At 50.3% G+C, this 16,774-nt stretch overlaps 1 protein-coding gene across 3 annotated transcripts; it reads right to left on the reverse strand.

Moving 5' to 3' along the window:
* Positions 1 to 183: 183 nt before the first annotated feature.
* Positions 184 to 16,691, reverse strand: LOC121285498 (electron transfer flavoprotein regulatory factor 1-like). Of its 3 annotated transcripts, none has more exons than XM_041201994.1 (3): positions 16,587 to 16,691; positions 8,356 to 8,439; positions 184 to 1,216 (listed from the first exon to the last, which is right to left on the reverse strand). In XM_041201994.1, the coding sequence occupies exons 2-3, from the start codon at positions 8,398 to 8,400 to the stop codon at positions 1,001 to 1,003; spliced, it is 261 nt and encodes an 86-aa protein (XP_041057928.1). In that variant the 5' UTR covers positions 8,401 to 8,439; positions 16,587 to 16,691; the 3' UTR covers positions 184 to 1,000. The 3 variants fall into 3 exon arrangements, with proteins under 3 accessions (XP_041057928.1, XP_041057929.1, XP_041057927.1); XM_041201995.1 differs by lacking the exon at positions 16,587 to 16,691 and adding an exon at positions 10,108 to 10,126; XM_041201993.1 differs by lacking the exon at positions 16,587 to 16,691 and adding an exon at positions 8,731 to 8,783.
* Positions 16,692 to 16,774: the final 83 nt, after the last annotated feature.

Consider the following 16,774-nt stretch of genomic DNA (forward strand, 5'->3'; position numbering starts at 1 on the left):
TATCTGCAAAATGCTCCCCCACTGATACCTCTTCCACTTGCCCAGCTTCATTCCCTAAAATCCTTGAAAGAAACTGAAAGCAGCAAGGAAAACTAGCTGGCTTACCTTGTCTGTGGGATGTAGTAACAGACTATTTGTGACTGCTTTTTAATGCTTATGAAGTGCAAAGGTAGAAGGAAAAAATACTAAACAGTAATTTTTAATTAAAGAAAATTGTCTTAACATAAAATCAGTAGTAGCTGAGTGTTCTTAACCAAATATAACCTTTAAGAATTTCAAAACTTTTATAATTGAAACTTATCCCATTCAGAGCAACAATCTGATACATAACAGCAGCAAGTTAGCTACATTAACACAAGTCTAGATATGAAGGCAGAAAACATCCATCCTGTGCTGTGTCTGCAAACTACCTTGCATCAGTGTTTTATTGACAAGTACTATACATATTCCAATAGTGTTAAACTGCAGCAGCTTTTGTATGTTACACCCTTGGCTATTATTAGTATTAGAGTTATTAGTATTTTTGTACCTTAATAGTTAGTCAGGCACTTTTAAACTGGTTTACCTCGATAAAATGAGATCAATAGAATTATTACAATCACATCACATCATTAGGCAGCAATAATCTGAATTCAAGGCCAACATTCTTGGATCAGTTTTTGAAAAGTGTATCTATTGGCTACAATGAAGGATTCAGCAAGTTCCCTGCAGATCAGGCCCATACACTACAGGTGAAAGCTTGTTGACAGGGCAAGATCTTGTTGAATACTGAGCAGACATTAATTTTGTATTCCAAGGATGGTTATTTGAATTTTGAAGCATTGCACCATTGGGCCCCTTGAAAGTACCATTCTTAATTAGCAGATTTAAATAAGAGCATTATATATTTCAGAAATACAGATAAATGCAGACTGTGGATCCTGGAACCACATTAGTATGCAAAGGTGCATTCTGCATGTCTTAAGTTGAGGTGTTAAAGTTGCTCCCGGCATAAGGTTATTCATTCATTATTGTCCTCATAATAACGTTGTTTCATGGCCCTGTATTTCCTAAGGTAATACAATGCCTCCAGTTCCTTTATCACAAATTGTCCCCGAGCTATTAATGTCTTGACTTGCTCAGGATCTGTAACGTCTTTATTTTTAATGAAAGCCTTCTTAAGACGATCTCTAAAGTAGTCTTCTCCTTTTGGATATTCTTTGCCAAGGTACAGCAACTTTAAGACAAAAATGTTCATCTTTTAGTCAAGGGAAATGCATTTTTATTGCATTTACAGAAATAAACCATCCTTCATTACATACTCTTCCCTCCAGTTAACCAGTGAGCTGTTTGGTTTTCAGCTGCTTGCTCTAGTTAAAAACTGGAAGCACTAAAACCAGTGAATTTTCTTCTAAGACTTAAAAGTGACCTGATTGCATTTATGAGATGAAGTGAATAGACTTTGTTCCAGTTGACAGTTTGTCCCAGTTGATTTAAAGGGGAGGGTGGGGAGGTGTCAGATGTAGGTTCGATGTCAGGAAGTGGTTCTTTTCCCAGAGAATAATTGGCCCTCTGGAATAAGCTGACTGCTTATGCAGTGGACGATGATTCACTGAATTCCTTCAAGTGTTGGGCCAGAGATCACCTTGTACAAAACAAGTATCCATAATATTCAGGGTCAGAGTGATCTCCTGGACTAGTTTCAGTTGCCTAAGGGGAATATAAAAATGAACTTCTCCTCCCAATTGACCCGAGATATTAATGTTTTTCATTTCTTCCAAGAGATCACATGGTTTCAGGTGGGATGACAAGTGTATGCATTGTGTCGCACAAGGTATCACTATTGTGAGAGACAGCCTGGATGGACCAGAGATTTTTCCTGTCTGTCAATGTTGGACTATTCACATGTAACTCCACCCCTTCCCTGATTATTCACTAGGCTTTAAACAGGTGGTACGCAGCCTTAGCATTCTGTTAGATCAGCAGGGCTTTAAATCCTATATTCTCTCCACCAATAATACTGCATGCTTCCAGTTTTGCCACATCACCGACGGAAGAATGCTTGGAGTAGCAGGTAAAGCTCTCAGCTGCCTTGGTCCACCTTAGAGAACTTTCTCCCTAGATCTTTTCCTTCTACTTTCCAATGCAACCTCCTGCAAAAACCTTTTTAACCACGTTTTCAGCTAACTTTCACAATTCTACCAATGCTCAGTCCATTCTCTCAAGGGAATGAGATGCTTTATGTCAAAGATACTATACAAAGGCTAGTTGTTATTCTTAACTAGTTATTTATAACTAAAAGATGGAAGACTGAATTGTGATTTTGGCTTGATGCAAAATATAGAAACATAGAAACTAGGAGGAGTAGGCCATTCGGCCCCTCAAACCTGCTCCGCCATTCAATATGATCATGGCTGATCCTCTAACTCAACACCATATTCCCACTTTCTCTCCATATCCCTTGATGCCCCTAACATCCAAAAGTTTATCAATTTATTTCTTGAAAATATCCTGTGACAAAGTGTATCTTCAGCAGCTTGGTTCAGAAATAGCAGCCTTGCACGAGTTGAAAGATCACAATAACGAAAAGTTCAATTCCAGGATTTGAGCACATAACTAGACTGACAACTTCAATACAGTACAATGCTCCCATCAGTACTATCAATTTGGATGAGATGCAAAATATAGAAACATAAAAACTAGTAGGCCATTCAGCCCCTCAAACCTGCTCCGCCATTCAATATGATCATGGCTGATCCTCTAACTCAACACCATATTCCCACTTTCTCTCCATATCCCTTGATGCCCCTAATATCCAAAAGTTTATCAATTTATTTCTTGAATATACTCAGTCATCCAGCCTCCACACCCTTCTGTGGGAGAAAATTCCACAGGTTGACCACCCTGAGTGAAGAAATTTTTCCTCATCCCAGTCCTAAATTGTCTGCCCCATATCCTGAGACAGTGACCCCTGGTTCTAGACTCCCCAACCATCCTCCCTGTGTCCAGTCTGTCTAGCCCCGTTAGAATTTTATACCTTTCAATTAGATCCCCACTCATTCTTCTAAACTCTAGTGAATACAGACCCAGTCAAACCAATTTCTCCTCATACAACAGTCCTGCCATCCCCGGTATCAGCCTAGTGAACCTTAGCTGCATTCCCTCTATGGCAAGTATATCCTTTCTTAGACAGGGAGACCAAAACTGCATGCAATACTCCAGGTGTGGTCTCACCAAGGCCCTGTATAACTGCAGTAAGACATCCCTACTTTGGAACTCAAATCCCCTTGCGATGAATTTGCCTTCCTAACTGCTTGCTGCACCTGCCTATTTACTTTCATTGACTGGTGTACAAGGACACATTTCGCAATATATCAGCATTTAAATAATACTCTGCCTTCTATTTTTCACACTGAAGTGTATAACTTCACATTTATCCACCTTATACTGCATCTGCCATGTGTTTGCCCACACACACAACTTGTCCAAATCGCCCTGAAGTCCCCTTGCATCCTCTTCACAATCCAGCCCAGTTTTGTGTCATCAGCAAACTTGGAAATACTGCATTTGGTTTCCTCATCCAAGTCATTTAAATGAATCGTGAATAGCTGGGGCCCAAGCACTGTTCCCTGTGGTACACCACTAGTCACCACCTCCCACCCAGGAAAAGACCCATCTATTCCCACTCTCTTACCGGAAACGTCAACCAATTCTCAATCCATACCAGTATATTACCCCTGATCCCATGTGCTTTAATTTTGCCCACTAGCCTTTTATGTGGGACCTTATCAAAAGCCTTGTTGAAATCAAAATACACCACATTCACTGGTTCTCCCTTATCTATTCTACTAGTTGCATCCTCAAAAAAACTCCAGTAGATTACTGCAGCATGATTTCCCTTCCATAAACCCATGCTGACTTTGTTTAATCCCGTTAATGCTTTCCAAGTGTTTTGTTACATCTTTTATAATAGACTCTAGCATTTTCCCCACTAGGCTAACTGGTCTGTAATTCTGTTTTTTCTCTCCCTCCTTTTTTAAATAGTGGCGTTACATTTGCCACCCTCCAATCTGTAGGAACTGCTCCAGAGTCTATAGAATTTTGGAAGATGACCACCTATGCATCCAATATTTCCAGGGCCACTTCCTTTAGTCTACATCCTAGAGTACTATCAGGCCCTGGGGATTTTTCAGCCTAACCCCAATAATTTCTCTAGCACCATTTTTCTTTACTAATACTGATTTTCTTCAATTCCTCCCTCTCACTAGACCCTTAGTTCCCTAACATTTCTGGGAAATTATTTGTGTCCTCTTATGAATGCAGAACCCAAATGTGTGTTCAATTCTTCTGCCATTTTTTTGTTCCCCATTATAATTCCCCCCTCCCCCCCACCGTTTCTGACTGTAAGGGACCTACATTTGTCTTCACTAATCTTTTTCTTCTCACATATTTATAGAAGCTTTTACAGTCAGTTATGTTCCTTGCAAGTTTACTCTCATACTCCTATTTTCCCCTTCTTGATCAATCTTTTTATCCACTTTTGCTGAATTCTAAACTGCTCTCAGTCCTCAGGCTTGCTGCTTTTTCTGGCAATTTTTTTACGTTTCCTCTTTGGATCTAATATTATACCTAATTTATTTTGTAAGCCATGGTTAAGCCACCTTTCCTGTTTTATTTTTGTGCCAGACAGAAATGAATAATTGTTGTAATTCGTGTATACATTCCTTAAATATTAGCCATTGCCTATCCACTGTCAACCCTTTTAGTACGGTTCCCCAATCCATCATTGCCAACTTGCGCCTCATACCCTTATAGTTCCCTTTATTTAGATCCAGGACCCTAGTTTTGGATTCAACTTCTTCACTCCAACCTAAATGAACAATTCTATCATTTTATGGTTGCTCTTCCCCAAGGGACCCCGCACAAGAAGATTGTTAATTAATCCCTTCTCATTACACAATAACCAGTCTCGGATAGCCTGCTCTCTAGTTGGTTCTTCAACATTTTGTTCCAAAAAACCATCACGTACACACTCCAGGAACTCCTCCTCCACAGTATTATTGCTAGTTTGGTTTGTCTAATCTATATGTAGATTAAAGTCACCCATGATTACAGTCGTACCCTTATTGCATGCGTCTCTAATTTCCTGCTTAATGCCTTCCCTTGCATCTCCATTACTGTTTGGGGGCCTATAGACAACCCCCACCAATGTTTTCTGCTCCTTGGTGTTTCTTATCTCCACCCAGATTCCACATCATGATTTGCCAAATCAATATCCTTCTTCACTATTGCATTGATTTTTTTCCTTTACTAACAATGCTACCCCACCTCCTTTCCCTATTTGTCTGTCCTTCCTAAATAAATATCGAATACCCATGGATGTTCAGTTCCCATCCTTGGTCACCCTATAGCCATGTCTCCGTAATTGCAACATCATAATATCTATTTGCGCTATTAATTCATCTACTTTATTGCGAATGCTCCATGCATTAAGATACAATGCCTTTAGACTAGGTTTTTAACCTTGTTAGTCATCTTAGCTTTATTCTGCACTATGACCCCATTTGCTTTTCGCCCTTGTTTTTTCTGCCTTCCACTGTTGCTTCTTAGTTTTCTGTCTTTAGTTCTATCCTTTTTCCCCCTCCTCTGCCTCCCTGATCAGGTTCCCATTCCCCCTGCCATTCTAGTTTAAACCCTCCCCGACCGCAGTAGCAAATACTGCACCCCCTCCCCGAGGACATTGGTCCTGGTCTTGCCCAGGTGCAACCTGTCCTGTTAGTATGGTCCCACCTTCCCCAGAACTGGTCCCAATGTCCCAGGAATCTGAATCCTTCCCCCCTACACCATTTATTCAGCCACGTGGTCATCTGATATATCCTGTAACTTCTACTCTCGCTAGCACGTGGCACTGGTAGTAATCCTGAGATTATTACCTTTGAGGTCCTGCCTTTTAATTTATGTCCTAACTCCCTATATTCAGCTTGTGGGACTCATCCCTTTTTTTTTAAACTTATGTCGTTGGCACCAATATGTACCACGACCACTGACTATTCACTCTCCCTCCTCAGAATGCCCTGCAGCCTCTCCGATACATCCTTGACCCTGGCACCAGGGAGGCAACATACCATCCTGGAGTCTCTTTTGCGGTCGCAGAAACGCCTGTCTGTTCCCCTTACTATTGAATCCCCTATCACTATAGCCCTCTGCCACTCCTCTTCCTCCCCTCTTGTGCAGCAGAGCCATCTGTGTGCCATGGACTTGGCTCCCGCTGCTTTCCCCTGAGAAGTTGTCTCCCCCAATAGTATCCAAAACGGTATTTCTATTAGAGAAGGGGACGGCCACAGGGGACTCCTGTACCACCTGCCTTCCTCTACTCTGCATGGTGGTCACCCTTTCTGCCTGTTCAGTCTTTACCTGTGGTGTGACCACCTCACTGAACATGCTGTCCACAATGTCTTTTTTTATTCATTCGTGGGATGTGGGTCACACTAGCAAGGTCAGCGTTTATTACCTATCCTAGGTGCCCTTGAAAAAACAGTGAGCCACCTGCTTGAGCTGAAGAATCTCCCACAGTGCTATTAGGTATGGAGTTCCAGGATTTTGCACCCAGCAATGATGAAGGAAGTGACAGGATGGCATGTGACTTGGAAGGGAACTTAAGAGGTGATCCTGTTCCATATCTATTGTCCTTGTCATTTAGGTGGTGAAGGCTGTGGAATTGGGGATGCTATCAAAGAAGCAAAAATGAGTTAAAAACAAAGTGCTGGAAAAACTCAGCAGGTCTAGCAGCATCTGTCAAGAGAGAAACAGTTAATGCTTTGAGTTGAATTACTTCTTCGGAACACAACAATGAATTGCTGCAGTGCATCCTATAGCCACACTATACCAGTGGGCATGGGTATTCAAATAGACTGCCTTGTCTTGGATAGTAGCGAGTGTTGTTACAGCTCCACCCGTTCAGGCAAGTGGAGTGTATTCAATCACACAATAACTTGTGCTTTGGGGAGTCTGGAGGTAAGACACTCACCACAGAAGAACTGGCCTCTCGACTTCCTCTAGTAGCCACAACGTGTGTGTGGCTGGTCCAGTTAAGTTTTTGGTCAATGGCAACTCCCAGGATGATGTCAATAATGCCACTGAACGTCAAGGGAAGATAGCTAGACATTGTCTGGCGAATATTCCCTACCAAATCACCCAAGGCCAGGGATTTGTCCAGGTCTCGCTGGATATGGACATGCACTACTTCATTATCTGTGGAATTACAATTGGAACTGAACACTAACCACAGCCCCACTTCTGATGTTATGATGGAGGGAAGGCCATTGATGAAGCAACTGAAATTGGAAAGAATAGTGTCCTAGATCTAACTATAATTTTTAAGGTAATGTAACTCAGGCTTCCAATTGGTCTAAATCAGGAAGAGACAGGTACTACAATGTGACTGTTATAGTGGCTTTGTCCTTGGGTTTTCCATTCCCCTACTACAATCTATATTAACACTTTGAAAGAATTGTCATGTGCCACAATAAAATTTGCCAACATGAGTAACATATCAAAAGAAATGTTTTATCCTTAAAATTGAAATCTCTTAATCCGAGTTTTCTGGCCATTATTGTTACAACCCAATTGGGATCTGGGCTCAAAGCAGTCATGCTCTCCTGTCATGCAGAGTGTAGCACAGCAATACATTGTTTTTTTTAAAAAAAAGATTGCAACTATTAAAAACAGATCCAAGCAGTCACATAAAAGCAATATTCAGAATAGTTACAGGACAGAAGATGCACATTTTGCTGCTGTGTCCATGTCGGCTCACTGTAAGAGCAACACAGCTTGTCCCACTTTTCTGTCTTTTCCCCAAAAACCCTGCAAATTTTCTTTTCAGACAATTATCCAATTCTCCTTTGAAAACCATCATTGAATTTTCCTCCATCACACTCTCAGGCATTGTGTTCCAGATCCTAGCCATTCACTGCGTAAAAACATTTTTCCTCATGTTGCTTTTGGTTCTTTTGCCTTTCACCATAAGTCAGTGTTCCCTGGTTCTTGCCCTTTCTGCCAGTGGGAATAGTTTCTCCTATCTTAGGAAAGCATTAGGGAAATCAGTCAGATCTAATTACACTTGCAATGATCACTGGATACCGAGTGGGAATGAGAAATTCAATTGATTCTGTATCCTCCTCACCCTGACACAAGAAAGTTGAGGCTGATTGCAGTACTATTATAGCTCTGGCTAATGCTGATTAACACAAATGGATTCGATCTGGAAATTTCCTGTCTCACATGATTCAGTCCCATACTGAGCATTGGATCTACCTGCTGAATCATTACCGTAAATTCATAGCTAAACAATGTTACAGCTGATGACCAGAAACTTACATTTTTATACAGTTTTATTACTTCACTTCTTAAAGGATTTGCCATGTTTAAACGAAAGCTTTTCCATCCAGTCTTTCACTGTTACTGTAACAAAACAAAAAGGACTCAGATTTAGGCACATTAAGTGGCAACTTTGGCTTAGTGGTAGCACACTTTCCTCAAAGTCAGAAGATCATGGGTTTGAGCCCCAATCCTGGACTCGTGCATAGATGCACTGCAGAAACTCATCAAGGCTCCTTAGGCAGCACCTTCCAAACCCATAACCACTACCAGCTAGAAGGACAAGGGCAGCAGATACATGGGAACACCACCACCTGGAAGTTCCCCTCCAAGCCACTCACCATCCTGACTTGGAAATATATCACTGTTCCTTACCTGTCAAAATGCTGGAACTCCCTCCCTAACATCACTGTGGGTGTACGTACACCACATGGACTGCAGCGGTTCAAGAAAGCAACTCAGCCCCAATCTCTCAAGGGCAATTAGGGATGGGCAATAAAAGCTGGTCCAGGCCAGCGACACCCACATCCTGTAAATTAATAAGAAAAAATAGAATATGGTTGGACACTTCAAAGCAAATAGTCAGGGAGTGCAACACTGTCAAAGATGCTGTCTTTCAAAAGAAATGTTAAGCTCCGCCTGCTGCTCAGATGAATAGCAAAGATCCCACTGGATGATTTCAACATCTGGGAAGTTCACCTGGCCAAAGGCAGGTCATTGGTCTCCTTGCTGGTTTTGGGACCTTGTGGTGTGCAAATTGGCTGCTGTATTTCCCCACCAGAATAACGGTGACTAATTCAAAATTGGTTTACTGGCTGTAAAAAGTGCCATATAAATAAATGCAAGATCTTTCTGGTTTCACCTGCCCCTCTCCACAATAGTTTGCCTGTGCCATTTATTTTTAACCCACTCTATTGTATTCATTTTACTTTTTGCTTTCCAAGAGTCCAAAACCAAAGTCTAGAATTAAAGAAACAATAAATTTCAAAATGGAAGATGAAAGCAAAATACTGCAGATGCTGGAAATCTGAAATAAAAACTGAAAATGCTGGAAAAACTCAGGTCTGGCAGCATCTGTGGAAAGAGAAACAGTTCACGTTTCAAGTCTGTATAACTCTGAGTCATACAGACTCGTAATTCAAAATGGAAGGATGCAGTAGTCACAGATAACACCTCATTTTTTCAAAATGTGACATCCACATCACCCCAACTATGGATTAGTGAGGACTTTCTCCAGCGCAACAATAGCAAAACCAAAGTCACCCTGATCCATTATCAGGAACTCTTCAAATGGTGCTCCTTCCCAAGCGATTTGTAATGGATTAACCCCGCTGTGCAGCTCGTCTTCAAGCTGAGCTTCAAGCCCAACATTAGAAACAAGCGCATGAGCAGAAGTTAATGTACAAAATGACAGACTAAACAGCAAAAATTAGATTACAGATGAATCATAAATGGTCACTGAAGTAATCTTTTTTCTCATTTGCTTTTTGTGCTACTTCTTGCTTAATATTTTCAAGTGAACATAGTGAGAAAACAAACCATTTAAGTAGATTTAAAAACATATGTAAGTTACATTGCCTGTTTAAATCCCTTGACCTCTGGCTCCCATAATGCTGACAACACCAAGAGCTGTGTCAAAGTCATCAATGTTGGTGAATGTCATTCTTCCCTGATCTCCCTGTATTCCTTAGTACACTTAGCCATAATGTCCTTTCCTATGGTTCACCCAGGATATCAACCTTTTTTGGTCACCTTGCTATTGTCTGAGCACAGCCTGGAGATCTCCAGCAACAGCTTCTCTTTCTGTGGTCACAATCACCCATGACATGGTCCCACAATCTGCTGCCTTTCAATTACACTATTCATAAGTTAACTTCTGTGTGTTGTTTTGTGTCAGCAGTGGCTCAGTTCATAGCATTCTTGCCCAAGTTCAAAGCCCACTCCAGAGCTTGAGTGCACATATCAAGGATAATACTTGAGTGCAGTACTGAGGAAGGGCTGCACTGTTGCAGGTGCCATCATTCAGATGAGCTGTTAAACCAAAGCCCCATCTATCTGCTTGTTCGGTGACATTCAGTGGTCTTGAAAAGCGATTTATAAATGCAAGTCTTTCTTTATTTGCTGAAGACAAAGCAAATCTTTTCACCACCCAAGTAAACAACCACTGTCCAAAACGCCATGAGACATCAAGTCATGAATTACATCAGAATCTCTCCGGATAAGCAAGGCCAAAACTACAAGGTTCAAGCCCAACCCACCATCATACCTCTCAACACCACAGTCCACATCTGACCCCAGGACAACCCTCACCTCAAACCCACCAATCTCACACTCGAGCTACACCTCCCATCTTCCCAATACCATAGACTCCCCAGCCTCCCTCCCGGCCACTCTTCTCCCAACCTCACCCCACGCTCCCACCAACTCCATCGCCCCTCATGCTGCTGCGCCCCATCCCCTGCTCCCACTCCTTTCTCTCCCATCACCTAGCTCTTACCCGCGTCACCCTGCTCCCACCCACCACCCCTATCTCCTACCCATCCTTCCAACCCCCTACTTAACCACCCCACTAGCCCCTAACCATGCTCCCCCCAGTCTCCCAACCCTCCCTCCCACTGCCCCTACTCCCTACCCATCCTCCCCACTACCTCCCAAACCATCCTTCCCCGTCTCCCAGCCCTCCTCTTCTACTCCCACACCACCCACCTGCCCCTTCTCCTCCCACCCCTTGTCTCCATCCTCCACCCTATGCTCCCGTAGCCCTCGCCCTATCCCTCCCCCAAACCTCCACCTCCCCACTCCTCCATAACTCCCTCCCTACTCCTCTTCCCCACACCCCACTGCTCCCCTACTCCACCCCTTCACACCCCCTACCCACTACTACTCCCCTAACCATCCGCCTCCCCCTCCTCTCCCCACCGCTGCCCTAACCCCTCCCCTAATCCTTCCCCTCACCCCCCACCCCCCCTAACCCCTCCGCTCTCCCCCAACCCTCCACCCCCTGCCCCCAGCTCTCCCCTTCCCATCATCCCCTTCCCTATACCCAACCGTCCTCCCCCTTACACCCTCACCCCTACCCTGCCCAACCCTACTCCTCCCCTCCACTGCCCCTCCCTCCTTCTCTACATCCTCCGCCCCCCTACCCAATCCTCCTCTGCCCCATCCTCCTCTTCTACACCCTCCTCCCCCCTGCCCAGTCCACCTCTCCTCCACACCCCATCCTCCCCTACCCAGCTCCCCTCCAACACTACCCCTCACTCCTCCCAAACCCACCCCTCACACTACACTCCTCCCCAGCCCCCACCACTACCCCACACACTTCACTCCTGCCCACCCCCCACCACTACCCCACACTTCACTCCTCCCCACCCCCCACCACTACCCCTCTCTCCACCCCCCCACGCTCCCTCTCTCCACCCACCCCCCTCTCTCCTCTCGCCCACCCACCCCCCGCTGCTCTCTTCCCACACCCCTCTCCACACCGCCCCCACCGTTCCTCTCTCCTCCCACCCCCCCCAACTCCTCTCCTCCCAACCCCCCCACTCCTCTCCTCCCCAGCTCCTCTCACTCCCCGCTCCCCACGCCCCCGCTATTCTCCCCACCCCTCCCCCCACTCCTCTCCCCACCCTACCCCTCCCCCTGCTCCTCTCCACACCCACCCCTCCCCACCACTCCTCTCCCCCCGCTCCCCTCCCACCCCACAACCCCCTCCGCCCCCTTCTCTCCCCCCGCTCCCCTCTCACCCCACCCCCCAACCCCCTCCTCTCCCCAGCCCCACCCCCCTCCCCCCCACCCCCATACCCCCTCTCCTACCCTGCTCCCCACTCCTCTCCCCAGCCCCACACCCCTTCCCCATACCCCCCTCTCCTACCCTGCCCCCCGCTCCTCCCCCCCACCACTCCTCTCCCTTCCCCCTCCCCCTTCCCCCCATACTCCCCTCCTCCCTTCCCCCCTCCACCCTTCCCCCCTCCTCCCTCTTTCTCACTCCCCCTCCTCCCTCTTTCTCACTCCCCCTCCTCCCTCTTTCTCACTCCCCCTCCCCCCTCTTTCTCACTCCCCCTCCCCCTCCCCCCTCTTTCTCACTCCCCCTCCCCCCTCTTTCTCACTCCCCCTCTTCTCACTCCCCCTCCCCCTCTTTCTCACTCCCCCTCCCCCTCTTTCTCACTCCCCCTCCCCCTCCCCCCTCTTTCTCACTCCCCCTCCCCTCCCCCCTCTTTCTCACTCCCCCTCCCCTCCCCCCTCTTTCTCACTCCCCCTCCCCCCTCTTTCTCACTCCCCCTCCCCCCTCTTTCTCACTCCCCCTCCCCCTCCCCCCTCTTTCTCACTCCCCCTCCCCCTCCCCCCTTTCTCACCCCCCCTCCCCCCTCTTTCTCACTCCCCCTCCCCCCTCCCCCCTCTTTCTCACTCCCCCTCCCCCCCCTCCCTCTTTCTCACTCCCCCTCCCTCTTTCTCACTCCCCCTCCCCCCCTCTTTCTCACTCCCCCTCCCCCCCCTCTTTCTCACTCCCCCTCCCCCCCCCTTTCTCACTCCCCCTCCCCCCCTTTCTCACTCCCCCTCCCCCCCCTCTTTCTCACTCCCCCTCCCCCCCCTCTTTCTCACTCCCCCTCCCCCCCCTCTTTCTCACTCCCCCTCCCCCCCCTCTTTCTCACTCCCCCTCCCCCCCCTCTTTCTCACTCCCCCTCCCCCCCCTCTTTCTCACTCCCCCTCCCCCCCCTCTTTCTCACTCCCCCTCCCCCCCCTCTTTCTCACTCCCCCTCCCCCCCCTCTTTCTCACTCCCCCTCCCCCCCCTCTTTCTCACTCCCCCTCCCCCCCCTCTTTCTCACTCCCCCTCCCCCCCCTCTTTCTCACTCCCCCTCCCCCCCCTCTTTCTCACTCCCCCTCCCTCTTTCTCACTCCCCCTCCCTCTTTCTCACTCCCCCTCCCTCTTTCTCACTCCCCCTCCCCCTTTCTCACTCCCCCTCCCCCTTTCTCACTCCCCCTCCCTCTTTCTCACTCCCCCTCCCCCTTTCTCACTCCCCCTCCCCCTTTCTCACTCCCCCTCCCCCTTTCTCACTCCCCCTCCCCCTTTCTCACTCCCCCTCCCCCCTCTTTCTCACTCCCCCTCCCCCCTCTTTCTCACTCCCCCTCCCCCCTCTTTCTCACTCCCCCTCCCCCTCCCCCCTCTTTCTCACCCCCCCTCCCCCCTCTTTCTCACTCCCCCTCCCCCCTCTTTCTCACTCCCCCTCCCCCCTCTTTCTCACTCCCCCTCCCCCCCTCCCTCTTTCTCACTCCCCCTCCCCCCCTCCCTCTTTCTCACTCCCCCTCCCCCCCTCCCTCTTTCTCACTCCCCCTCCCCCCCTCCCTCTTTCTCACTCCCCCTCCCCCCCTCCCTCTTTCTCACTCCCCCTCCCCCCCTCCCTCTTTCTCTCTCCCCCTCCCCCCTCCCTCTTTCTCACTCCCCCGCCCCCCCTCCCTCTTTCTCACTCCCCCTCCCCCTTTCTCACTCCCCCTCCCCCTTTCTCACTCCCCCTCCCCCTTTCTCACTCCCCCTCCCCCTTTCTCACTCCCCCTCCCCCTTTCTCACTCCCCCTCCCCCTTTCTCACTCCCCCTCCCCCTTTCTCACTCCCCCTCCCCCTTTCTCACTCCCCCTCCCCCTTTCTCACTCCCCCTCCCCCTTTCTCACTCCCCCTCCCTCTTTCTCACTCCCCCTCCCCCTCCCTCTTTCTCACTCCCCCTCCCCCTCCCTCTTTCTCACTCCCCCTCCCCCTCCCTCTTTCTCACTCCCCCTCCCCCTCCCTCTTTCTCACCCCCCCTCCCTCTTTCTCACCCCCCCTCCCTCTTTCTCACTCCCCCTCCCTCTTTCTCACTCCCCCTCCCTCTTTCTCACTCCCCCTCCCTCTTTCTCACTCCCCCTCCCTCTTTCTCACTCCCCCTCCCTCTTTCTCACTCCCCCTCCCCCTCCCCCTTTCTCACTCCCCCTCCCCCTTTCTCACTCCCCCTCCCCCTCCCTCTTTCTCACTCCCCCTCCTCCTCCCTCTTTCTCACTCCCCCTCCTCCTCCCTCTTTCTCACTCCCCCCTCCTCCTCCCTCTTTCTCACTCCCCCCTCCTCCTCCCTCTTTCTCACTCCCCCTCCTCCTCCCTCTTTCTCACTCCCCCTCCTCCTCCCTCTTTCTCACTCCCCCCTCCTCCCTCTTTCTCACTCCCCCTCCTCCTCCCTCTTTCTCACTCCCCCTCCCCCTTTCTCACTCCCCCTCCCCCTTTCTCACTCCCCCTCCCCCTTTCTCACTCCCCCTTTCTCACCCCCCCTCCCCCTCCTCCTCCCCCTCCCCCTTTCTCACTCCCCCTCCCCCTCCTCCTCCCTCTTTCTCACTCCCCCTCCCCCTCCCTCTTTCTCACTCCCCCTCCCCCTCCTCCCTCTTTCTCACTCCCCCTCCTCCCTCCTCCCTCTTTCTCACTCCCCTCCTCCTCCCTCTTTCTCACTTCCCCTCCCCCTCCTCCTCCCTCTTTCTCACTCCCCCTCCCCCTCCTCCTCCCTCTTTCTCACTCCCCCTCCCCCTCCTCCTCCCTCTTTCTCACTCCCCCTCCCCTCCTCCCTCTTTCTCACTCCCCCTCCCCCTCCTCCCTCTTTCTCACTCCCCCACCCCCTCCTCCTCCCTCTTTCTCACTCCCCCACCCCCTCCTCCTCCCTCTTTCTCACTCCCCACCCCCTCCTCCTCCCTCTTTCTCACTCCCCCTCCCCCTCCTCCTCCCTCTTTCTCACTCCCCCTCCCCCTCCTCCTCCCTCTTTCTCACTCCCCCTCCCCCTCCTCCTCCCTCTTTCTCACTCCCCCTCCCCCTCCTCCTCCTCTTTCTCACTCCCCCTCCCCCTCCTCCTCCCTCTTTCTCACTCCCCCTCCCCCTCCCTCTTTCTCACTCCCCCTCCTCCTCCCTCTTTCTCACTCCCCCTCCCCCTCCCTCTTTCTCACTCCCCCTCCCCCTCCTCCTCCCTCTTTCTCACTCCCCTCCCCCTCCTCCTCCCTCTTTCTCACTCCCCTCCCCCTCCTCCTCCCTCTTTCTCACTCCCCTCCCCCTCCTCCTCCCTCTTTCTCACTCCCCTCCCCCTCCTCCTCCCTCTTTCTCACTCCCCTCCCCCTCCTCCTCCCTCTTTCTCACTCCCCCTCCCCCTCCTCCTCCCCCTTTCTCACTCCCCCTCCCCCTCCTCCTCCCCCTTTCTCACTCCCTCCCCCTCCTCCTCCCTCTTTCTCACTCCCTCCCCCTCCTCCTCCCTCTTTCTCACTCCCTCCCCCTCCTCCCCCTCTTTCTCACTCCCTCCCCCTCCTCCCCCTCTTTCTCACTCCCTCCCCCTCCCCCCTCTTTCTCACTCCCTCCCCCTCCCCCCTCTTTCTCACTCCCTCCCCCTCCCCCCTCTTTCTCACTCCCTCCCCCTCCCCCCTCTTTCTCACTCCCTCCCCCTCCCCCCTCTTTCTCACTCCCTCCCCCTCCCCCCTCTTTCTCACTCCCTCCCCCTCCCCCCTCTTTCTCACTCCCTCCCCCTCCCCCCTCTTTCTCACTCCCTCCCCCTCCCCCCTCTTTCTCACTCCCTCCCCCTCCCCCCTCTTTCTCACTCCCTCCCCCTCCCCCCTCTTTCTCACTCCCTCCCCCTCCCCCCTCTTTCTCACTCCCTCCCCCTCCCCCCTCTTTCTCACTCCCTCCCCCTCCCCCCTCTTTCTCACTCCCTCCCCCTCCCCCCTCTTTCTCACTTCCTCCCCCTCCCCCCTCTTTCTCACTCCCTCCCCCTCCTCCCTCTTTCTCACTCCCTCCCCCCTCTCTCACTCCATCCCCCCTCCCTTCCCCCCATACTCCCATCCCTCCTCCCTTCCCCCATACTCCCCTCCCTCCTCCCTCTCTCCCTTCCCCTCATACTTCCCTCCCTCCGCCCTCTCTCCCTTCCCCCCATACTTCCCTCCCTCCGCCCTCTCTCCCTTCCCCCCATACTTCCCTCCCTCCCTTCCCCCCATACTCCCCCTCCCTCCCCCCATACTCCCCTTCCCTCCCCCCCATACTCCCCCTCCCTCTCTCCCTCCCCAATCCCCTATCTTTCCCCCACTTCTCTCTCCCTCTCCCCCACTCCCCTACTCCTCTCCCCACCCCCTACTCCTCACCTCCCCCCACCCCACCCCCTACTCCTCACCTCCCCCCTCCTTTCCTCTCCCCACCCCGCCGCTCCCTCCCGAGCTGCTGTCTGAGGCTCCTCGATGGCCGCCACCTACCCGCAGCAACAGAGAGAACAAACACAAGCACAGCAGAAGCCAAAAAAACAACCGCTCGGTCCAGATAAACAGGCGTCGCAAACCTACAGCGCTGGCCCCGCCCCCTGTCGCAAACGGGAGGGGGCGGTGCTGCGCCTGCGCCATGCAGGTGGAATGTCTCCTAGCAACGCAGGAGGCGCTGAAACCAG

This window comes from Carcharodon carcharias, chromosome 13 (genome assembly GCF_017639515.1).
Source record: "Carcharodon carcharias isolate sCarCar2 chromosome 13, sCarCar2.pri, whole genome shotgun sequence".
Lineage (NCBI taxonomy): Eukaryota > Metazoa > Chordata > Chondrichthyes > Lamniformes > Lamnidae > Carcharodon > Carcharodon carcharias.